The sequence below is a fragment of the Notolabrus celidotus genome, chromosome 16 (genome assembly GCF_009762535.1).
Source record: "Notolabrus celidotus isolate fNotCel1 chromosome 16, fNotCel1.pri, whole genome shotgun sequence".
NCBI lineage: Eukaryota > Metazoa > Chordata > Actinopteri > Labriformes > Labridae > Notolabrus > Notolabrus celidotus.
The window spans coordinates 20,315,720-20,340,259 of NC_048287.1; the positions used below are offsets into that span (position 1 = coordinate 20,315,720).

Here is a 24,540-nt window from a genome sequence, read left to right on the forward strand (position 1 = left end):
AGAAATGATAGTCAGTAGCTCCGATTTTTTGAATGGTAACGATGACATCACATTGTGTGTGAAAAATCTCACGTTTCTTCATCTTAATGCAGCAGAAGGGATCAAGAATATGGCAAGTGGTTGGCATAGCAACAGGAGTCAGGTGTTCCTGCACGTGTGTGTTGTATCTGCACACAATTGGATATATTTATTTTTAATGACAAAACAAAATGCATTTGTTGAAATCGGAAAGAAAGCAAGGTGTTTGTGCACGCATGAATCCGAGGATATACCCGTAAAGTGTGCACGTGACGTTGACCGAATTGTATATCTATTAATCCATTAATTAGTCAAACGGTGTTCAGATCACGAAAAAGTATAAAGCACACGCGATAAAGACGTAGAGCTCGAGGAAACGGGTGCATATTGCGCACAAATGCGCCAAAAATGTCCTCCAGATATGAAGGCGTTAATGTGCTCGTGCGCTCGTGAGGGTTTGCATGGGGGGAGGGGACCCCTGCACATCACTGAGTGTATGTGGATGGCGTGGGCTTCTCTCTTCCAAACCGCGCAGCATCATCATCATCATCATCACTCGGTTCACAGCGACAGCCGCGTACGCATCCTCACCCTCATCCTCCTCATCCTCCTCATCACCATCTCCGGACTGAAGAGGGAGCAAATCGCAGGAGGAAAGGTGAGCTTTTAGAATAATGTGCACATTAATTAGCGTCTTTTTAAAGGCCTGATGGCGTTGTCAAAGCTTATATTTTAAAAATAAAGACATCACGAATTGGGGAATGATGGGCGTGTTCTGCAACCGTTTGCTTCAAACAGCAATTAAGATCGATTTTGTGAATCGAGACGAGGCCTTATTATCTTATTTAAGTCGTGACAAGCTTCCGGCGATGAGATTTCTAAGAATGAGCGCAGATGTCAGGAAGCAGACGAGGCGACACAATCGGCTGCTGTTTGTAAAGATTAGCATTTTAATCCGGCAGTATTTGTGGGATGTGTTAATTGGCATGTAAGTGAGAAGGCCTTTTTTATAGATGAAGACGATTATGACTGAACGGGAGGTTTATATTTGCTTAATTTTAAATAGAATATCGTGTCGATGCTTCGAAAAGAATAACCCTGTAAAAGCACCAAAAGATACGTCTGCTTGAAACAGGTATCTGCAAGCCATTTATCACGCCTGCAGTGAGACGTTTTATGTTTTAATGATTTGTATTTATATATTTGTGTTGACATATTCAGGTTTTATTCATATACGACACATTACAATTGATGCAACATCTAGTGCTCTAAAACCTATAGTGCATTTGCTGGATGGCTATCAGCCCTGCTCGGCCCTACAAGGAAGTGGTAAACTGATGCTGATTGATTTTTGAAAAGAGGGGGAGGAGAGAAAAAACAAAAACAGTAAAGGGCTTTCTCAAGTCAGAGAGCAATAATGTCCCTCCTCCTCTTCCTCAGACCTGCCTGCTCTTCCTCACTGCCAGGAGTGTGTGTTTCAGGCTGCATGGGGTGTGGAGAGGCTGTCAACTTTACATCAGCAAAGAAATGAGAAAAGTAGCTTCAAAGCTTTTGTTTGAGTCTGACTCCTGTTGCATTCACAGATCAGTTTTATGTGAGAATAAACTAATGAGAAAGAGGGATGTGTGGCTTACCTGTTGCACAAATTATTCAGTTAGTACAGCAATATCTTTTTGATTTGAACACTTAGATACTGAATGCATAGGCTAACATCACACTGTGAAGATAAAAATGTCATCTATCTATCTATCTATCTATCTATCTATCTATCTGTCTGTCTGTCTATCTATCTATCTATCTATCTATCTATCTATCTATCTATCTATCTATCTATCTATCTATCTATCTGTCTGTCTGTCTGTCTGTCTGTCTGTCTGTCTGTCTGTCTGTCTGTCTGTCTGTCTATCTATCTATCTATCTATCTATCTATCTATCTATCTATCTATCTATCTATCTATCTATCTATCTATCTATCTATCTATCTATCTATCTATCTATCACAGACAATTGTTATTTCGACAGACTAATTCTCTTTCTACATTTTACCAACATGTTTGGACGTATAGGAAAATGCTTGAACATGTGACATTTAACATGACTGAATTGCCCTTTAGCCTCTGTTTCTGCATCATGGCTTACTGTCACTGTAATGAATTACAGGGTTGGTGTCTGTGTGTATTGTAATTCCTACCAAGTTTCAAATGAGGCATGAAAGTGGCTTTCACTGTTACCTATGATGGTACCATTTACCATATTCACACAGTGGCCATTTTCATCTGACTTCACACCGGATGGAGAGCTTACTATGATTCTGTCATAATGTCTCCTCAGTCTTAAGACTTGTGATCTCTGATAATGTGTGAATTGTGATTATTTCTCAATGCTGATTTCTAAGTAATTGAAAAAAATGGAAAGTGAAACTCTTGTCAAACATCAGGCCATATTTCAAGTGAAATCAATATAGGCCCTAATTTATAATATTTATGAAACTAGTTTATTCTCAAGGTTGTTCTTGCCATATAAAACTTTTGAAAAGGTAATGTAATGTAGCATTGTGCCACTTAATAGCCAACAGTAACATTAGCTAGAAAGTTCCTCACTAGCTCCATGTTTACTTGATGTTGTAGGTATTGTTTGTCAAGCTGTAGTAATTACAGCCCTGCAAGTGCTTGACTCTGGGATATTATTAGGTTAGTGTCCTACGGTTTAGCCTGGCTGACCAGGCCTGTGGGGTTCCTTTGATCGGTGCCAGTAAATCTGCTCCACTTGCTGACATTGAAGGATCTGTGGCCTTATGGCTGGAAATGATGTTCGAAATGACTACATTTAATACTAAATTAACTTAGATATGCATGACTGTTGAAAATATCACTTTAATCAACAACCTTATCTCACTAAAAATACCTACTGAATGTTCGTCCTAAAGCTCCTGTAGGGAGATTTTTACTGGTTTGGAAAAACAGATGACATCAATACTGATGCCTCTAAATGACCGATAATAGCAAACAAGACATTCATCAACAAGACTGATGATTTCTATACTGTTTGTATTGACATATAAAGTGATGCAGCAGGTCAGGTTCACTCAAAGTGAATGCCTATAAACTGCCAAAACAGGATGAGCTCTTTGGTTAAAACCACTGGTTAGCATGTACAGGATGAAATCAACAAAGAGATAAGAGGTACCACTTTATCCAAAGAGGGTGCCAAAATGGACACAAACTAGACTTCCCCTCAAGAGCCTTAACAGCAGCTAACTGGTACATTTTTGGCACAGTAAGGGTAAGAAATGCAACATAAAATGTATTTCCTCTTATCAAAAATTAAAGAAGATTTTTTTAATATATTGTCTTAAGTGCTGCATCAACGGTTCAGGCTTGCAAGTCTGCTCAGTATTCTTTTTTATAACATTTTAAATGAATTTTGAAATTAACACTGCCAAACGCTAAACACTGGCAGATTTTAAGTGTGGCAAGTACATTTATATTCTCCACATAACGGTTAGATATTTGTTCCACAATAGTCACATCATGAAAAATAACTTTGCTGAGTTTTCTGAGTAACCTTTAGTTTTGCACCGAACTGTTTAGGTAAGCATCTGCACCGACCTGAAAGTGCTGCACCAAAACGGTTAGGTATGAAAACATGTACTTTTACACCCCTAGTCCTCAGTAATTCTGAAGTCCCTTGAATCAGGTATGCTTGGCAGACATTTACAGAAGTGTCAACCTGATTTTACCTGTCCACTGAACCACAAAATCAAAGCAACATCTTTTGTTGCACGTTGGGGGTGAGGCTCACAGTGTCTTCATGTACCTCTTCAAATGGATGTGTGTATCAGCAGTGAGTTTCTCGAGTCAGTGGCTTTCAGAATAAATACTCCTCTCTGAAAAGAAGATTTCTCATCTTAATGCATATTTAATCAATCAAACTCTTCAATAACTAAGATGTCAGTGCAGGATTTTGTGTGTCATCATTAAAAGAATAGTAAATAATAAAGGTGTATATTTGTGATATGTACAGTGTGGCCTTTTGGTAATGCTCTTTTTTTTTTATTCCTGACTAGTTTCTGATCCTTTGAAGCACTATCTCTGTCACAGTACATTTACATCACAGCCATAGACTGTAGCTCTTCACCAAGAATTTCCACTGAAGCATTCAAGGCATTTCCGCACCAAAAGGCATCCATTAAAAATCACTCTTACTCTTACCGGCTTCATCTCTCACCCTGTAATTGCTTCTCAGGCCTGTCCGTGACTTAGCAGATATGGCATGCTATGATATGGGCTGAGATGGAAACGCAACAGGTGTAGGTTGAAAAGAAAAAACACAACATAAGTTTCTAGTTGATTTGTATCTCCTTCGGGTTCTTATGTATTTTGTGGCCTTTTGGAGTAATTCAGTGTCTCTTTGAAGTAGCTTTGTGTCTTAAAGTAATTTTGATATAGTTTGATTCTCGCTTTGGTCCTCTATTTGTCATTATTGTAATCTTAAAATCTTTATATATCATATTTTCTTTCTTTTTTAAGTAGTTATGTTAGGTTCCCCTTTTCAGTTCTTTTATTGTCTCTTTGTAGTTGCATCTTGTATTAGTTTTTGGTCCAGTTGTGGTTCTTTTCTGCCCCCTCTGTCTCTATTAGTAGTAGTTTTGTCTCTCTTTGTTGCCTTTTTTTCTCTCTTTTTGTCCATTTCACCTCATTTTAGTGTCCTTTTTAACATCTCTTTGTAGTCATTTGACTTTCCTGCAAGAAATGTCAGATCATTTCAACAACCACACTGCCACTTCAGTGAAAAGGTCTACCTGGCCATGAATTGTTAGGTGTCATCAGAAATATGAACTGATGCTGACTGACAAGGTTTTTTTCAAATGCCTCTTTTTCAAACAACAAAAAACACACTTATACCAATATTAAAAAGCACAAAAACCTTGAGTTAAGTGGCTAATTTATTTTTCATTTCTCTCCACAGGTATAACAAGAACCTCTTGTCAGCCACGTCAGTCACTTCAAATCTGTGAGGTACACTTTGGTAAAATTGAAGCAGGTGGCCTCTCCACTAAACCTTGACCATCTTTGCATCAGCCCAGCCTCTTTAAAATGGAGGAAGGCTACCAAAACCGGACTGCCTTCATTAAAGGTGCCAAAGACATTGCCAAAGAGGTCAAACGACAAGCCAGTAAGAAGGTTGGCCGTGGGGTGGATCGGATGACTGATGAGTACAGCAAACGCTCCTACAGCCGCTTTGAAGAGGATGATGATGACTACCCCACGCAGGGCAGCCAGGACGGAGGCTATTACCGTGGAGACAGCCAAGCGGCTAACGACGATGAGGGCGGGCACAGTGACTCCACAGAGGGCCACGATGAAGATGACGAGATCTACGAGGGTGAGTACCAAGGAATTCCCAGAGCCGATTCCGGAAAGGGAAATCTGGCTGGAGGCCCAGACTCAGTGAGAGCCAATGCTCAGGAGTTCAGAGATATTGGCGTGTCTGAAGCCGAGAGGAGGAAGGACCGTGAGGAGCTGGCTCAGCAGTATGAGACTATTTTGCAGGAGTGTGGACACGGCAAGTTCCAGTGGACCCTGTACTTTGTGCTGGGGCTGGCTCTCATGGCGGATGGTGTGGAGATCTTCGTGGTCGGGTTCGTCTTGCCGAGCGCCGAGAAGGATATGTGCCTGTCGGAACCGAACAAGAGCATGCTGGGTAAGACACTTTTACAGGTAATTGTGATTCCTGTTTCTGATGTATGGACATCAGACACTCTAATTTCACAGCCTATCCATAGAATGTGCGAATAAGCTGTGTGCTTAGGATCAGAGTTGTGTTGTCAAATAAACGGATGGTAGGGTTTTCTATGTATCAAATGTTGTTCTTTTCAACAGAAAATACACTCTTCATTTTTTTAAATCAAGAACTTTCTTGACTAGAAATAACCAACCATATAGTCAACATATATGGAGGTGTCATCAGCATACAGGCAGAGTTACACTCTAACCAGTAACTTCCTGCACGTGAGATCCCTTTAGCCAGCTGCCACTCTTAATTCTAGCTTCTTAATTCAGCAGGTTCTTAATGTGAGTGACATTAATATCAATCAATCAATCTCAATCAATCTTTATTTGTATAGCGCCATCTCACAACAAACGTTATCTCAAGATGCTTTTACAAACATAAGAGGTCTAGCCCACTCTATGTCAAATATATAGACATACAAGGTGCACATGAGCCTGATTTAGCATTGATGTTGAACAGCAACATTAAAAACATTTGATCCACATCAATATGTTTACTGTACAATAGAGGTTTATGTTCTTGGTAGAAAACAGGCCACAGACTGAGAGATGAAATAACTTGTATGTTTTTCTGTTTTCATGGGATTTGTTGACGTTAAGAGAAATAGTGTAATATTTGATCTTTTGAAAAGTTGAGAGGATTATATCTCACCTGCACATACGTATTGAGTGGCACGCTTTCAGCAGAGTAAGTAAGTCTCTCCCTCTCTCTCTCCCCAGGTCTGATTGTTTACTTCGGGATGATGGTGGGGGCGTTTCTCTGGGGAGCTCTGGCTGACCGGATAGGCCGTCGGCAGTCTCTCCTCATCTCTCTCTCCATCAATAGTGTCTTTTCCTTCTTCTCCTCCTTCGTCCAGGGCTACAGCACCTTTCTGTTTTGCAGGCTCCTCTCAGGTGTTGGGTAAATTGAAAATTTTCTATACTGGTACAAATTGTTTAACTCTGGGTCACTTAGTCTGCTCTGATTTGTCAATTGCCTTGCAGTTACACTAGGTGTGCTTTAGTATATGATAGATGTTATGCCACAGTACAACCCAGCACAAAATTCACATGAGGAAAAAACTAAAAAAAATCTATTTTTAAATAACTTTTAAATAAATAAAAATAAATCTTTTTATGAAATTTGAAGCAGTTGCATTTTTTTTAACCAACACACTCTTGAGTAACTTTACCAAAATCAGAAGATGTTTGTCATTGCTGGGTTCAGTATGGACGATTGAGTCACTCTATGCACTGGTCTTAATGTATCAACAATCATATGATTATTTATAAGCCCCAGTATAGCCGGCAAGACAATTTGCCCTGTTTTTACACCATGTTTTTTTATGCTGACACTGGCAAAGCTATCTTTTTAGCCATATAACAGATCTAATTAAAGGTAACTTATCACAGAAAAAAACACCAGTAACTCCCACCAGTGAAAAAAATAAGGATCTTTCCAGTATGAAAAGCTTCAGATTCGAGGGATAACGCTTATTTGAGTTGAAGCTTTTAGATGCCAATTTTGTATTTCACTGAAATTCCAACAAATTTTGGTAAAAACGAAGTTTAGGTATCTCAAGAAAGAAGGTGAATTGGTATAGGAATATCTTTTGTCAGCATAATTAACCTTCCACCATTAAAGCTATTATTGTCTCATTTCCTGTCTTAATTATCCTGTGGCATATATTAGGAAGTTTCAGAGCACTTAAAGTTTTGACATTAGTCAAAGCAGCAGCATCTTTGGTAGTGGAGCAACAAATGGAGATAGCGGAAAATCAATTTGTGGTCCATCAGTCACTTTCCCACAGAGCCTCTCTGAGTAAGTGTTGCAAAGAAACAAAGAAAAAACAGAAGTAAATGAAGAAGTGGAGGCTGAAGATTCAGGCAGCAGTCTACTGCTAATTACCACGACTGTCATATCTACAGTATGGCTATTTAAAAAGTAAACAACCAGTCGACTGAGTGTATCAGAACCTAATAAAAACACATTTTACATATCATGATTTTGAAATAACATCTGGCTCATATTTCATAGCCTGAATTATTGATAGTCTGAAAATCAAATCCACATGTATCTCTCTTAATGTCTGTTCTGCAACATTCTAAAACAGTTCATCACAGCAGTCTTCTGATCCTTACAGGATAGGTGGCTCGATCCCCATCGTGTTTTCTTACTACTCTGAATTTTTGGCCCAAGAGAAGCGTGGTGAGCACCTCAGCTGGCTCTGCATGTTCTGGATGATTGGAGGAATCTACGCATCCGCAATGGCCTGGTGCATTATCCCACATTATGGTGAGAACATCAAACTGAGACAACTGATACTACATCCATACCTGAGAATAATGTACGACTGTAGCACGCTAACTTAGCTGTGTAGCCGAAAAACACTTCAAAATCTTTTAAATCCATCCAATGTTATTATCATTCTTGCAGGGGGTAATAGTCTGGTCATCTGAGTATGCTGTGCAGATTTAAGCCTGTTTGCCTGCAAGCATCATCTCAGAGACACAGTACACTGCAGCTGACCTCTGACAACCCCAGGGGCAAGAATTTAAACACAGTTTGAACTGTGTCACATCTAATTAAACAAACTCCACACTGACCTCTTTGATTCAGAGCATGTTTGTAGGGCAAAGTGTCTGTGTAAAGTGTGTGATAATTGTTTTGTGTTTTGGTCCTCAGGATGGAGTTTCCAGATGGGCTCAGCGTATCAGTTCCACAGCTGGCGTGTGTTTGTGTTAGTGTGTGCTTTCCCCTCTGTTGCCGCCATCATTGCTTTAAGTGCTATGCCAGAGAGCCCACGCTTCTACTTAGAGGTGAGCATGTTAGTTTGACACTTCGTCTCTGTCTGAGGCTACTCATGTATTTGTCATTACACACATGATGCTTGATTTAACCCAACTTGTAAATTAATGATATGACAAAGACAAATTAAAGAAAGTTCTGTTTGGCCTCCCACACAAAAAGATCCATAAACTACAACTGGTTCAAAATTCAGCCGCCCGTATCAACACACGCACCGCCTCCATCCACCACATCACACCCATTCTACAACAGCTCCACTGGCTCTCCATCACAGACCGGATCAACTACAAAATACTTCTTCTCACCTTCAAATCCATACACAGCCTTGTTCCTCCATATCTCTCTTACCTCCTATATACTGCCACACCCGTTCACACCCTCAGATCCTCCTCCTCCATCCACCTCACTGTCCCCTCTGCTCGCCTTGTTATCATGGGGAGCAGAGCCTTCAGCCGCTCTGCTCCCCAGCTCTGGAACTCTCTCCCACCTGACCATCGTAATACTGACTCACTCCCACATTTTAAATCCAAACTCAAAACTCATCTGTTTAAACTGGCTTACTCAATCTGACCACAACTCCATTGTCCATTCTTTTAAAACTTTTAAATTGTATTTTATTACTGTTTTTTTATTTAAACTCTGTTTGTTTTAATGATGTAAGGTGACCTTGAGTGTCAAGAAAGGTGCCTATAAATAAAATGCATTATTATTATTATTGTTATTACTTTTATTATTATGATAATTTTCTTCCAACCAGAACGGCAAACATGATGAAGGCTGGATGATTCTGAAGCAAGTTCATGACACCAACATGCGAGCAAAAGGACACCCAGAGAGAGTGTTTACTGTGAGTATTTATAATCTTTTGATCAAGCCACATCCAAATATTCAGGATAGCCGTTTACCAAAATTAAACAAAATGTCAGGAGCATAGAAATTGTTTTCTTTGTACTTTGAAATCAACTTTCCTCTAGATATTAAAAGTGTTTACTTCCAGATTATTTAGCTTTTTTTTTTTTTTTTTAGCTTATTGTCATAAAAGAGTTCAAATGACATGGCTGAACCATCACTTATGCTATGTTTTGCAATGTCAAAGCCACTGTAAAAAAACAAAACAACAAACAATTGATCACAAAAAAAAATTAGACTGATGTCAGCAAACAGCCGCATGACAAAAACAGCAGGTTTCCAGTGTGCGAATTGCCACTGACATCTAGGTCATGGTTTCAGACCACACTGGTGTAGCAGTGCAGACTTTTATTTCAACAATAAATCATAAAAGAATTGCTTTACATTGAAAATATGGACTCAGAAAGTGCAATCAAATGTAAAATATTGGAATTTCCAACATGCGATTAAAAATGTGATTAACACACTTCCTTCATCCCCTGAAATCTGGCTTGAGTTATCCTCTGAAGCATCTGTGTCTCTTTCATCCAAGGTCACCACCATTAAGACGGTGAAACAGATGGATGAGCTGGTGGACACTGGCACCGACACCCCTGTCTGGCAGCGCTACAGACTGAAGATTATGAGCCTCTCCCAACAGGTGAGTGAAGTTTAGAGGGAAAACGCTTCACATACAGAGTGATTTTTTAAACGTGGGATTTTGTTTTTAGCAGGGATGTTTTTTGAGCGGACAGTTCTGAACTTAACCAAATTAAATAAAACAGCCCTGAGGCTGGACTTATGATCGCTCTTTTTTTTATATAACACAGCTATTGAAACACAGTATGACTCTGAGGTCTTGGAAAGTTTGGAGGCATGCTTACAAATGTCTCGATGGAGTTTGAATCTGTGTAAGTGAACAGCGTGGATGGGTACGTGGGTGGAATCAAGTCAGAGGTTTTAAAACAACAGCTTTTTCACTGCTAATTATTTTGACCTCTCGGCCTCAGCTTGATTTAATAGTTTAATGAGAGGCTTAAATGGATGATCAATTTATACAGTATCGTCCTCCATACCAACATTCAGTTTTTCTCAGATGCTTTGTGTTGTATGAAATTGAATTTGGTGAAACATATTACAACAATTACCATACATGTCTTCCTCTCTCTCTGGGATTATTTTGGCTTAATGCCAAATAGCTGATATAGAATCTATCTCTCAAATGTTATAATCAGTGATCTGCCTACATTCTGCTACATGCCTAAACCCTCAAATTGATTCTGACTCTGCTAAAGCACCACCCACCTTCTTAATGCCTGCTAAAAGACACTTTTTAGGATGAAACTGTAAAACAAAACTCCATATGAAGCCAACAAGGGTCCATGCAAGGTTTGTTTGAAAGAGTACATTAAGCATGAACCTTACAAGGTTATCTGTTGTGGTGCATTCAAGTTTTAGCTTCTATTTATGAAATCTGTGGTAACTCTGCAAGTTGCATGTTGCTGCACAGAAATCTGAACTGAAATATCATTATCGTAATTCAGTAAGAGCAATTGCAAAGTGTTCCTTTGTTTCTCTCTTTTTTATTTTTATTTTTTGTTTTTTCATTCACGCGTTGCAGATCAAGAACAACATCCTGGCCTGCTTCAGCCCAGAGTACAAACGCACTACTTTCATGCTCATGGCTGTTTGGTTCACCATGTCTTTCAGGTAAAAAAAAACACCCACACACATTAAATCTTTGCCAAAAGGGGATTCATCACATTCAGTGTTGAGGCAAGTTTTATCTGAATTGACTCTGAAAACTTTGCAGCTACTACGGTCTGACTGTGTGGTTCCCGGACATGATCAAGTACATCCAGAAGCAGGAATATGAATCCCGCACTAAGACCTTCACTAAAGAGCGAGTGGAGCATGTCACCTTCAACTTCACCCTGGAAAACCAAATCCACAGCCAGGGACATTACTTCAATGACAAGTAAGAGTTTAGTGCGATTAAGTTGTGGTTTCTGAACTTTAGAGAATTTAACACAGGTGTGGATGCGTTGTTGGTTGAATCAGTTTGACATGTCAATGCTGCTAAAGAAAAATACGAAATAACAAAATTTAGTAAATATAAAATGCCATGACGGAAACCTTAAACCTGAGACCTGTTCCCAGGTTCCTGAACCTGAAGATGAAGTCGATGGTGTTTGAAGACTCTGTGTTTGAAGAGTGCTACTTTGAGGACATCACCTCCACACATACCTTCTTCAGAAACTGCACATTTGTCGCAAGTTTGTTCTATAACACAGGTAAATATGAACAGAAGAACCGTGTTCGCTCAATTGTGATATGAAGTTAGTGTCACAAGAAAGGTTTCAAAAGGGGTTTTTCTTCATCTGCCACCAGATGAATTAACACACAGATGATGAAAAAAAACCTTTTCATTCGTAGTTTTGTTTGGTGTTTTCTTTACCCACTTTCAGGATGGAAAACAAACTTAACACAACAATGATACATCATGAAAAGGTTGTGAAGGCACATCGTCACTTCTAAAAGTAAAACAAAAGTAGATTATCCAATGCAGACAAAATTAAAAAAGTGTTTTCATAAACAAAAGCCAAGAAAAAAACTAAAATTTATAACAAAATCCAGAGGAGATACTAGAGAGCACACTGGAAGACACCAGTAAGACTCAATGAACTGACAAAAAGAAAAGGGAAACAGAGTCCTAATCTCAATGTCCACACTCACTGTCTTTGAGGCGCAGAATTAGGGCTGCCTCACTGTCACATCTTCAAAGTGCATCAGGAGCCTCTCACAGACTTTATAAACCCCCTTCCATAAGTGGGCATTTTTGCAGACATAGCATACGGGAATGAACCATAGTTCAAAGCATTGTGACGTGAAATGAGGGCTGTTTTTGAAACAGCCTGCTACAAACTACATATGAATGTAGTATGCGGTACGTACTGCATACTGCATACTGCATACTGCGTTTGAAGGTAGTATGTAGTATGACTGCTCTGTTGGATCTGTTTTACCGTATTCTGGGCCAGGCTTGGTGCATTACTGGTTTCAGAAAGCGGAAGTAAACAATGTCCAAGCTGATAGAGAAACAGCTTCTTTAGCATCCACTTATGATTTAAAAAGTTGAGAAGTGGTTTATATGGAATTTAATACTTTTCACAGCACCTAAAAACTGAGTGCCCCCTTCAAAAAAAAAAGAAAAAAGAAAAAGCTGAACATTAGCGCTGTGCATTGTGGGCAACAGTACGCAAAGGAGGCTGGTCCGATGCAACCTGAGAAATTTTCCTGTATCAGTATGACATCCGGGTAGTTTTGGCATACTGCAGATTTTGCTCTCGTTCAAATACTACATACTGAATTTTGGCCAAATCAATACTTACTACTAATATTGGAAGCGGTTTCGAAAACAGCCTAGGTTTTCCAAGGGGAAGCTAGCATGGAACGGTAATTGAACGCCATAACATGAAATAAAAAAGAGACACGGTAAACAAGAAGCGGGAAGGTACAACCAATGTTGGTGTTTCATAAACAAGTTTGTCTGTAAGTATTAATATAAAAAATCAGTCTGAATCTATTTATCTCACACATACTATATACTCAGTATAGTTTATATATTTAAAGTTTTTATATATACTTGTATATTTTAAACAAGAGGAAAGTAAAAATTGTGCAATAAAAATTCCTAATGCCTCTAGGGTGAGCAACATGACATCATGCAGGTTACTAGAGAAGTTACAAAGTGCTGTCTCATTACTAGTTGTACATTTTTGAGCCCACAATCAATTTTGATGCCCTCAATCACTTGCCAGGTCAATTAAGTCAAGAAGGGCTCAGTGCTTAGGGAGGAGATCGAGATTCACCCAGAGACACTATATACACACAGAGTAATCAACACAGGTATGACAAAAGACGCAGGTGAAACCAATTAGTGTTATCAAACAGGACAGGACACCGAAGGAACAAGTAATCTAAAATCTCTGACTCAGACTATAATCAACATCAATAGCCTCACCAAAATCGACTCATGTGCAATATCTACCCCATATATTTATTAACGTGCAATAATTACTTATCCCTCTCTTCCTACATGTGCAATACGTTTTTTCTACTTTTTTTCTACTTTTTTTCTACTCATCTTTTCAGTTCTGTTCTGTAAATTGTTATATACCTAGGCTACAAGTCTGTGCACATTTTTCATCGCGTCACGAGTTTTGTAAATATTTGTAAATTCACTTATTTAGTTGTGTATATAAGATATGCTTATTTTTACTTCTTCATTTTTTTTATTGCTAATAACTTTTTAATAATTGCTATATATGCTATTGTTTACTTTATACTGTTTTGAACTATCTACCCTGCTGCTGTAACACTTAAATGTCCCCGTTGTGGGACGAATAAAGGACTATCTTATCTCTTATCTTAAAATAAAAGAGGAAACACTGGAGCCTGAACTAAGAAAGTGAAAATATCCACAAGCAATACAAGAACACAAGGGAAACTGCAACTGAAATACACAATTTGAAAAATACAGAACAAAATCAGATTAACGAGGATTGAGACAACATGGAGCATGATCAACAAAATCAAAGAAAAGCCACTCAGGACACAAATTAAATATGTCTATTTGCACATGTGGCTATATTAGCATTCATTTCAAGTCTTCTGTTTGTCTTTTAGCCGTCATACTTTTTGCTCTGCTCAAGTCTCCTCAGGGAGACATCTGGCTTTTTTAGATGCTAAATGCTCTCCTATGTTCTTTGTTATCTGCTGTCAGGCAGGCAGCTCTGGAAAAAGTGTGTTGAATCTAAAACAACAAGGCTGATGAGAGCAGAGTACCGAAAACAGTCCTGTTACAAGCTATGAGAGCAAAGTCCTTCACTACACTACTGACTGTTCTGTAGAGCTGAGAGTAACAGCAGTCGTGATAATTATGCATGAGTGTCTCCTTTTGTGTTACATAAAATCTTCTGCTCCAGATATTGATTTGCTGGTCTTTACATTGATTTCGAAGAGAGAAAGTCAGAAAATATCAATACTGCAGATTCGAAAGAAGCCCGACATAAAACATTAATTTAAATTAGTTTTGTTGCAGCCTGATGTTAAGAAAAAGGAGAGATAAAACACATTTGTTCAGCAGGACTGTAACCATAGAAACAATCTGTTGCCTGTATCCCGAGGTTACCCTGCTGCAGAAGCGTTACTGTAGAAACGTAAACAAGGTCCAGACCCGCCTGTTTGACAGACGAGAGCAAAGAAACAGCTTCTTCATTAAGAACAAACACATGTAGGAATGGCTCCACTTGATGCAATACAAACTCAGATTTGTGCAGAGATGGCATCATTATCTCCAGCAAATTGTACAAACGCACAGAGTAAATCATAATTATATCTATCAACACGCCAGAGTCTGCCTGAAGAGATGCTCTAACCCGACTAACACCAGACTTTAATCTCAACTTCATACGGTATCTTCTCATCGCTGCATTCTTTAATCCACATGTCATCTTTTGCATTTAAAATGTTGTGATCATTCAATGGTTTTATCCCTTTCATAAAGCTGTTATCAGTTATTGGTTTGGAGGCATTTCAGCAGTGTCATCAGAAAATGGAGTGATGCACTTAGTGCAAAGTGAAAACAGGAATCAGTGTAGCAGACCTACTACTTCAGTAAAGACTCTTGATGAGAGACAGACAGACAGACAGAACACTGCTGACTATTTCAATGTTCTTCCTGTTGTTTATATTAAAAGTCATGGCTGCTGTCCTGGTCATGTGGTGGCTGTGTAAATGTCCTGGTTTCTGTCTTTTGGGATGGATGATTCGATCCTGCGTGGTTAAGTAAGGAAATGTCACAGCATCCTCAAACACCACACAATGTAATGGACAAAATAATAATAAATGACTAAAATAAAAGTGTGGATCATGTGAAGGCTGAGCTTTTCGCATCTGTGTTGATTGCTTACCAGAGAGTTCAAAATACTCATAAAAATCAACATCAAAGAAAGATAACTTCACAAAATTCAAATATAATTGTTCCCATAATCCCGTGAATAAACATGCCTCGCCTGTGAAACAAAATCCAGGGAAAAAAATACAAATGAAAGTAACCTTGAAATGTATCAGGATTATGAAACTCTCCCATCAGTTTTTCACCTCTCTTTTCTACACTTTGTCAGAAAATATTTCACTTTTTAAAAATGACTCTTCAGCGGTAAAAGCAACAAAGACAAAACAAGGTCACATACTCAGTGTCTCTGCGCATTAACACCTCATTTTGTTTCTCTCTTCCTCAGATTTGTTCAAATACAGGTTTGTTGACTGTAAACTCGTCAACAGCACGTTTCTGCACAACAAGGAAGGCTGCATACTCGACTTCAGCGACGACTTCAACAACGCTTACATGATTTACTTTGTCAGCTTCCTCGGCACGTTGGCTGTGTTGCCAGGCAACATCGTGTCGGCTCTATTAATGGACAAAATTGGGCGTTTAAGGATGCTGGGTAGGTACATTAAATGATAAGAGATTATTCACTGATTCAAAACAAGAGGCTGTTGAATGTAATGTCAATGCCTTTCCTGTTTCCAAACAGCGGGGTCCAGCGTCATCTCTTGTGTCAGCTGTTTCTTCCTGATGTTTGGGAACAGTGAGTCAGGGATGATCGCCCTCCTGTGTCTGTTTGGAGGCATCAGCATCGCCTCGTGGAACGCCCTGGATGTGATAACAGTTGAGCTCTACCCCTCAGACAAGAGGTAACATGAGACGCAGCAACTCCTGAGTGTTATAGATAGGAGTTTTTCAATTTAATTTTGAATTAAGAGGCAATATAAAAAAAATGCAACATAGGATTTCATTGATTTTATCTTGTCTCAAAAATGCACGTCATTTTTACAATTACTTTTTGACTTGTTTTATTTGGCTTTCTTTCATGCTCATAAACAGGTTTTGTTCTGAGATGCAGCAGAAAGATTGTCAGCCAATTCACTGCAAAGAAATGTACCCAAACAATCAACAGAGACGATGATTGTCCTGTCGAGGGTCAGCTTTTTCCTTACCTACTGCTTTCTTAAAGCAGCACTTACAGCAAAATTGCTGGAAAAAATGCCTCTTTCCTTTAGAAAAATATTTTAAAAGTATGGAAAAATAATAATAATAATGATACATTTTATTTATAAAGCGCTTTTCTAAAAACTCAAAGATGCTGCACAAAGGATAAAACATCATATAAAACAACAGAATAATAAAAACATGAATAAAATACATTTAAAAGCAATGATACGTTAAGAGCAGTTCTAAATAAGTGGGTTTTGGTGAGTGTTTTGAAGGTCGACAGGTTGGGGCAGTTTGGAATGTTAAGTGGTAAGGCGTTCCAGAGGGTGGGGGCGGTGACAGAGAAAGCTCTGTCCCCCCAGGTTCGGTGCTTGGTGTCAGGTGGTAGGGAGAGGAGGTGGGCGTTGGAGGATCGGAGGTTACGGGAGGGGGTGTGGTGGTGGAGCAGGTCGGTGAGGTAAGACGGGGCCTGGTTTTTGGAGGGCTCTGTGGGTGAGGAGGAGGATTTTAAAATGTATGCCTTGTTTGATAGGGAGCCAGTGGAGGTTTTGGAGCACAGGGGTGATGTGGTCACCCTGAATGTCATGCAATAGCTTTAAAAGTTTTTCAAAGGTAACTCCAAAGTTAGTGGGATTCTGCTGTTGGTATCTTAGGCATCTTTAAAAAAAAACATGAGAAAAGACAAAAAGAGCACAAACAGCAGAAGTTTGTATCAGTCGGTCACATTAGTTGATGGCTTTAAGTTATTTAAAGGTATTTAAAAATGGAATTGGTAGAAAAAAGTTGTTTTTTGTGCCAAGAGCTAAATAATTATATCAGTATCTGTCTGTTACATTGGAAGGCACAACCAATAGCTGAGCAGTGTTTCATAAAGGAGGAAAAAAGGGCCATAAAGAGGAAAACTGCTTCCCTGGCTCTGTACAAAAAAATCTGCACATAAGTGATCCATTCAAAAGCAGGGGGAAAAGTAGAGGTAAACCTTAATTAATGAGTAATGGAGGTCATGGCGAGCTGATTATTCTACTTTTAATCATGTTATTTAGATAAAGCCAGACTTCCTGTCTCTCCTCTGTCCTGTCTCTTTGCAAAGCTCAGCCACATAAATAATGAAAGATAGAAAGTGGTGGTGATCTTCTTACATGATCATTACGAAGCATTTTTATCCTTTCATGTGGGCTTAGTTAATCTACTTTTGGTAAATAACAAATAAACCTACATCATATGCCTTCATTGAAGGTTTTTTGAATGATTAGTTAAGATGATTAGTTAAGTTTCTGATTTTCAAAATGTTGTGGTAATATATTCATAACAGTAAAACAAAGTCTTCAGTATGAGCACAGGTAACAGACATTTAGTCTGAATAACAAATAAAAGGAATGGATAAGAGCAGCACGTGGAGTCTCAGTTATGGAGCAGAACCAAGCAGGGGCGTTATGCAAGCCAATATTTAGAAGAAAGAATGATGCAATTTCCAGTATTTTGTACATTTCTTTTTAAGTGAAGAAAAGTCTTACTTGAATTCATTACATAATCAAAGTTTCCAAAGCTGCGGTTTAGTTGCTTTTTATTTATCAAATCAATTTATAATGTGTCATTATCATAACCAAGGCTAGTTCTAATGTCATTAACTGTTCCATTATGATCATCATCATGTGCTTGACAAACATGCAGTCACTTTCCCTGACAGGTCTGATTTAAAACAGGAAACCAATTTTTAAATATACTAGAAGGCATAAATAGAATACTTGTAATGACTTGAAATGTAATTAATTACAGGATAATATAAAATAATGTTATTAAAATACGATTAAGGTATTAGAAGACCTGTCTAATTTAAAACATCTGGTGGAGCATGTGCCTCACTTTGGCTGGTCTGAGCTACAAATGCCACTAGAGGAGTTGTAATAAAATAAATGTAAGCATGTGTCAGTTCTGGAATCTGGCACTCTGACATGCTGACTAATGTAAAGTAGGAAACAAATTATAAATATTGTTTATAATTGTTGCCGGATCTCCTCACTCTGATCGTGTTTTCCTCTCTTCTCTTCAGGACCACAGCGTTTGGTTTCCTGAACGCTCTCTGTAAACTGGCAGCGGTCCTGGGCATCAGCATCTTCCAGTCATTTGTCGGCATCACTAAGGCAGTACCCATCATATTCGCTGCTGGTGCGCTCGCTGCAGGTAGTTTCCTTGCAACAAAGTTGCCTGAAACACGAGGCCAAGTGTTGCAGTAAAACATACAACCACCAGTGGGCAGCAGAGCACAGCTGGCGTGTGTCGTTTGACAACTAGAGCCCGAACATCCCTGAAAGCTTCAGTGCTGCCCGTCACACACCAACAGAACAGACTGCCATCCCCATTGTAAGCCCAGAATCCTTTGAAATAGGACTGCATCATTCAAAGTCCTCACAGAGCCACAGTGACAAGACGAGGGGTACTATCAGGTACTAAAAACCACAGATCCTTTTCAAAGAGTGTTGATCTGGTAATGCATCCAGCAGTGAGGCAGATTGTGGTGTGAAGTAAAGGAAGCCTGTTATTTTTCTGAAGTTTTTATTTCTGGGCCAACAGATCCACCTTACCAAACTTAATTAATACAAAAGAGATGTCAAAGGGAGAGACTGAAAAAGCCATTTAGAGGGAAATGAAAATATTTATAATGTTAGGATGAATTTAAAATATGATTGCAGTCTGTTTCTTTCTATTTCTGTCTTGGCCTTGTTGACGGGCTTTCAGTGCTTTTTTCTTGAGTGTGATGTTTACTGGCACAATTCACTTCACATTTACAGTCAGACTGTTTTTTTTCTAGTAGAATTGAACAAATGAATTTGTCAAGGGGACTATATTTTCTCTAAAAATGCCCCTGACCCTATAGACCACTGCCTGCTACTGAAGCCAGACTTTCTGAAAGCTCTTATTTTCTACCAAACACGATTCAAACATTCCAGTGAGACTTGATTTATTCAGACACAGAGAATTGAATGTTTCTCACGTCCCTGCATAAATCCAGTCTCCTCAACTTATCACCTCAAAACACACGGACAGGTGAAGATGCATTTCACAGGATTCTCTGTCGTAAATGGGACTAGTTTGATCCAGCTCCTCGGTGTTCAGTGTGAAACTCATATTTTATTCCCTCCATGTTGTTGACTCGTACAGCTGTGGCAAACATAGGAACATCTGTTGGATGGATTTTGGTCAAGTGAGAGCACATACCTAAGGTGCAACGCTTGCCTGAAGTAGAAGTTGTATGCATGGGGGTTGCATGTGTGTCTGTGTAATGTGAGAAAAGCGAAAGTGTCAGGTTTATGTGTTTGAACTCCTTCATTTCATGCAAATCAGCGCAGCTGTGTGAATCATGTTTAACTGATCCAACAGCAGAATGTACGGAGCAGCAGTCACACATTATTTTGAAAAATGATAACAAATACATAAAGTAGCTCAGGTGTGTTGTACTGTTTTGATCATGTTTACAGCTGATATTATGTTTAACACCGTTCCACCAAAAAATTGTACATGCAGGATAGTTAAATGACCAGTCCAGCTCCATCCTGCATTTATCAGCCTTAACATGGAATCAAGACATAAAAGAAGTATTTTGATTTGGTGTAAAAGTTGGTTTTTAACCTCAGACACAGTGCTTTGATGACAACATTTTAGATTTAGATCCAGTTATTGACTTTTTGTCAGCAGTTTGCTGGCTCTTCAAGGAGACAACATCTTCAAAGAGCCCTTTGTTCTTTCTGTCTCTTTTTTTATTTAGGCTCAACAGACAAATACAAGGCGTTGTCATTTCTTTAAATTTTGTTATGCCTCTTAAAAGTAATGGCGATTTCATCATACTCATAAGCACAAATTAAACGGGACCGAATGAAGAAAAATCATAGAAATTAGATCAGGCAGAGCAGCACAAAAAATAACAGAGATTACAAATGACCTGTCTGCAAATATTTTAAAGGCTCTGGTTCCTTTCATTACTTTACTTTTATTTCTGCCAAGAAGGAGATTTGAACCATTCTATATGTTCCTGTATGAAGTACAACTCACTACAAAGTACACACAAAAAATATTCTGACTTTAGTCTGAATTTGACAACACCCCTCTGAAGGAAAGCTGTAGAGTACATACATTGATACATGTCTCTACTTCCATATCATTTCTCCAAAGGTGTACATCAATATGTGTGCTGACAATCAGTGAATGAGAACATGGGTTCTTCCTAGTCCTGTATGTTGTTCGACAACAAGTCACCCTCTGGATGTCTGTGCCTGTGTGTGCGTGTGTGTGTACGTGTGTTTATGTGTGTGTGTGTGTTTGGATGTTAGAAGCTTTGGTGTTGTCTGTCGGTGAGCCAGAGTAGACTGGTAATGTAACCCAAAAAACACCCATGTCATAATTATCTCAGATGTTGGAGTTTGTCTGTCCACTTAACTCTGTGTGTGTGTGTGTGTGTGTGTGTGCATGTGCGTGTGTGTGTGTGTGTGTGAAAAAGACAGAAATAATAATTCAACATTTTGACAAGTTACTTTTATTCTTTGTCATTGCCTGGCCTCACATGAGAAGATTGATATTCTTTGATGTCTGTGCTTTAAGCAAGGAGTTAAAAGCCAGGAGAGGATTAGCTTATCTTATGCAGCATAATGACTGCAGACAGTAGGAAACAGCTAGCTTGCTTCCACCAAAGGTCACACAATCTGAAGAAATTGTATGGCATGTAACTCATCAAACCAAAACTTGCTCTGTTTTTACACTTTGATTTAAAAGTAATTTAAAACAGGTTTTGTTACCTTAGGACACAGCCATGCTAGCTGCTTCATATTCCTACATTGCTGTCTCCTTCCTTTCTACATTCCCAAAGTAAATGGCTCGCTACAACATCCAATTCATATGGTCTTAAGTTCGAAATCATACATGAATGTTGGCATACACCATTTAGTATCCAGCTCTTTACATTAATACCTAAAATCAACTTCTGTCCTGTTAAATGATACCATAGTTGATATAGAAATAATATCATTTGAAATAATTTGATCTGTCGGCTCCTTGCTTGTTTGAACATCCCCTGCTTGTTTTCCACCTTACCTCTTCTTTGCTCTGCTGTTGACCGGTCAGCCATTAACAGACAATCTTAAGTTTTGTGCTTTCCAAGTAAATTGAGAGTTACATTTTAAATATCCTTCATGCTCTTTAACAATGCTAGTGGAAAGTCAAGTTTTTGTCACACGGTCAACAGGAAGAGCTGAAATCCTAAACTTTAGAAATGTGCCAGCTCCTCTCTGCAGATTTATTTTCTATTTTGATGGTTGTTGGTCTCACTCTTGCTATTCTGAATTATAACCCTTGTTATGAGGTTTTGACCAATCAAAATCAAGTATTTAACACAGCTGAGTGATTAGTTAGAGTGCCCTGTAATGAAGTAAGCTAATCAACTCCTGACTGCAGCTACATCATTAGCACACAGGCTTGCAATTTTACTAAAATGCGGACTTATTACTTGAATGTTGTTTAATTTAGATTGCATTCAGATAAGCAAGCCTGTTTTCTGTTGTTTTTTTTTTTTAGGGGGGGGGGGGGGGGGGGGGGGATGTGTCCCATCTTCATGCTGGAGAGACTGTTTGGTGTGTGTATGGTATATGTATGTACAGTATGTGTGGGTGTCTGTAAGGTTATTCTAAATCGTCTGTTACATATTTTTCTACTTTTTTCTGTTGTGATGTTTTCATCCCTGTGATGAACACAGCTCAGTTGGGGACCTCGGAAATATATTTACACTATGAGAAGAAAAAACTAAATCAATTGCAATATATGCAGTGTTGAATTTTATTGTTTTTGTTCTGTATCGAAGACTCGGGTGCTCGATAGCTGATACAGTTCGGTCTTTAAAACCAATCCATGAATGATAGCTGGTCTCAAGAGGCTTATCTCTGTTAAGAAATGCAGTAAAGGATCACATCTTAAATTCACAAACTTCAAACTCTAATCCTTCCATATTCAACCGATCGTGACGCATGTTTGTATCGTATTGTCTGACTTCTTGGACGTCCTGTATGCCAGCTGTTTTTGTCTGAAGCAAGAACTAGTATTTTCATTGTTGTATGATGACATAGATTTGTTGCTTGCAGTGATTGTTCTTAATCAAAGTGGGGTTAAAATTGGTGAAACTTGAGTATGTGTTCTGGAAGTTAGTGGTGATTATGCTCCTTGTTTTACCCTGTACCCAAGTAACCCTTTCTCAACACACACCTTAATATCTGAGGAGGATACATGTGCAATCCATCTTGTCACAGAGGGACAAGATTTGGTCAGAAAGGCAGCGCAATTAGGTTAAAGGATCCAAAAAAAGAGCATGAACTATGCACAAAAAGTATAAATTTGACCTACACTTGTTTGTCCACGTGAGTCTATTTTGAAAGGGAGGAAGTGGAAGCAATAAAGTGGACACATCCCCTGATTCAAACCCAAAAGGACATCAGTTTATCAACTTATCAAAAGAGCAAACTTTGTCAAGTTCATGCTCCGGTCCAAAATGTAAAAGCTAACTATTCAATGTTTCTATGTGTAAAATTTTCATTGGATATATATTGGTATATTTGAACTATCAAAAGGGTCACTGGTTTGAGTTGTATCTATGATGACAGCATTGATATGGGATGTGATCAAAATAAAGCAACACCAGTCTGAAGGAGGATCAGTCCTGAAGGGTCAACCACGCAAGAAAACTTCATTTTCTGCAAAGAACTTTAAGAATCCTTCACCGAGTTTGGACTGAAGGAGTTTGTTTCCATTTCTTCAGTTTGACTCTAACCTGTTTATGAAATTATAAAAAGTTCTACTCTTAATGTGAGTTCAATTCAAAAATCAACGTGCTGTGTGTAGAAACTGTAGATGTTTGTATGTGCAAGTTTGGAATTTGTGGAACAAAAGATCAAGGAAAACAATTCCAAAAAAAGTTCAACAAAATCTATTGTGTTGTCTTTGTGTTTTGTAAATTAAATCTTGGTAAATGCTGTATTTATTACTTCTGGATATTGAGAACATTTTAGTGATGCTGAAAAGGTGCTGTATTTATTTTATGTGAGAGTTGTTCAATGTGCTGGGAATCGCACTTTTGTGCCATTTATCCAGTTCTATGAAGAAAATGATCAATTATGGAAATAAAACTTGAAAGAAATTCAATGTGATCGTTTGCATTTCACAGCACAAGAGTTTTTCAGAATTTATTCCCTTTTTAAAGTTGGATCGTTGGTCTGTCATGGTTGTGAACCCAAAGTTGGTGAGTAAAGTTTTGCTGTCATTTTATTTCTGCACCAAACTCAATCATTCCAGTTTGTACTGTAGTGGCAACTTGTAGCAAAAATCTTCTTTGCTACTTCTACAGGACGTGACGTTTCTGACTCGTGCGTTCTAAAACAAACTTACATGTATTCCAAAAATGAAAGGGATGCAGATAAAAAATGAAACAAAAAGCACTTCTCTAGTCTCTGAACTTGTTTAAAGAAAATTTACTTATACAGCCCTAAAAAAAAGAAGAAATGATAAACTAAGCAAAGCTACATTCAAAAAAAATTTGCTTGTCTTTCTGATCAAAGCCTTCATTTGACACTCATGCTCAGATGCCAATTAGCTCCAACCAGCTGCGCTGGACAACAGGAGAATTAAAGAAAAAAAATTAAAAAGAAAGTACAGACATATTCTGACCAGCTAGACAAACAGGGCAAAGTGAGAATATAAAATACATTGAAGAGATTTTTTTTTTTCTCCCCCCAAAAAGGACTTTGTCTTTTAGGACAACAAATTGTGCTCAATAAAAGAGGCAGACTTGAATTACTCAGGCACAAACCTGAAGTGGTTGATAAATATACAAAATGCAAGGCAACTCAATTGTTTGAGAGTCCCCTTCCATCAGCCTTCATTTCAGCTGTTCAGATGACTTTTTGCACATCAGTATTTGGCTTTGTATGTTAAAAAAAAAAAAAAAATTCAGCTTATACCAA

General features: G+C 38.5%; 1 protein-coding gene across 1 annotated transcript; it reads left to right on the forward strand.

Moving 5' to 3' along the window:
• On the forward strand, nt 1–23,722 carry LOC117827867 (synaptic vesicle glycoprotein 2A-like). Its single transcript, XM_034704698.1, has 13 exons — nt 1–676; nt 4,987–5,721; nt 6,531–6,711; nt 7,934–8,085; nt 8,476–8,609; nt 9,356–9,445; nt 10,040–10,147; nt 11,108–11,196; nt 11,300–11,464; nt 11,647–11,780; nt 15,792–15,998; nt 16,089–16,248; nt 18,597–23,722. Exons 2-13 carry the CDS (start codon nt 5,115–5,117, stop codon nt 18,778–18,780), a joined length of 2,211 nt encoding a protein of 736 aa, XP_034560589.1. The 5' UTR covers nt 1–676; nt 4,987–5,114; the 3' UTR covers nt 18,781–23,722.
• The last annotated feature ends 818 nt before the right edge of the window (nt 23,723–24,540 follow it).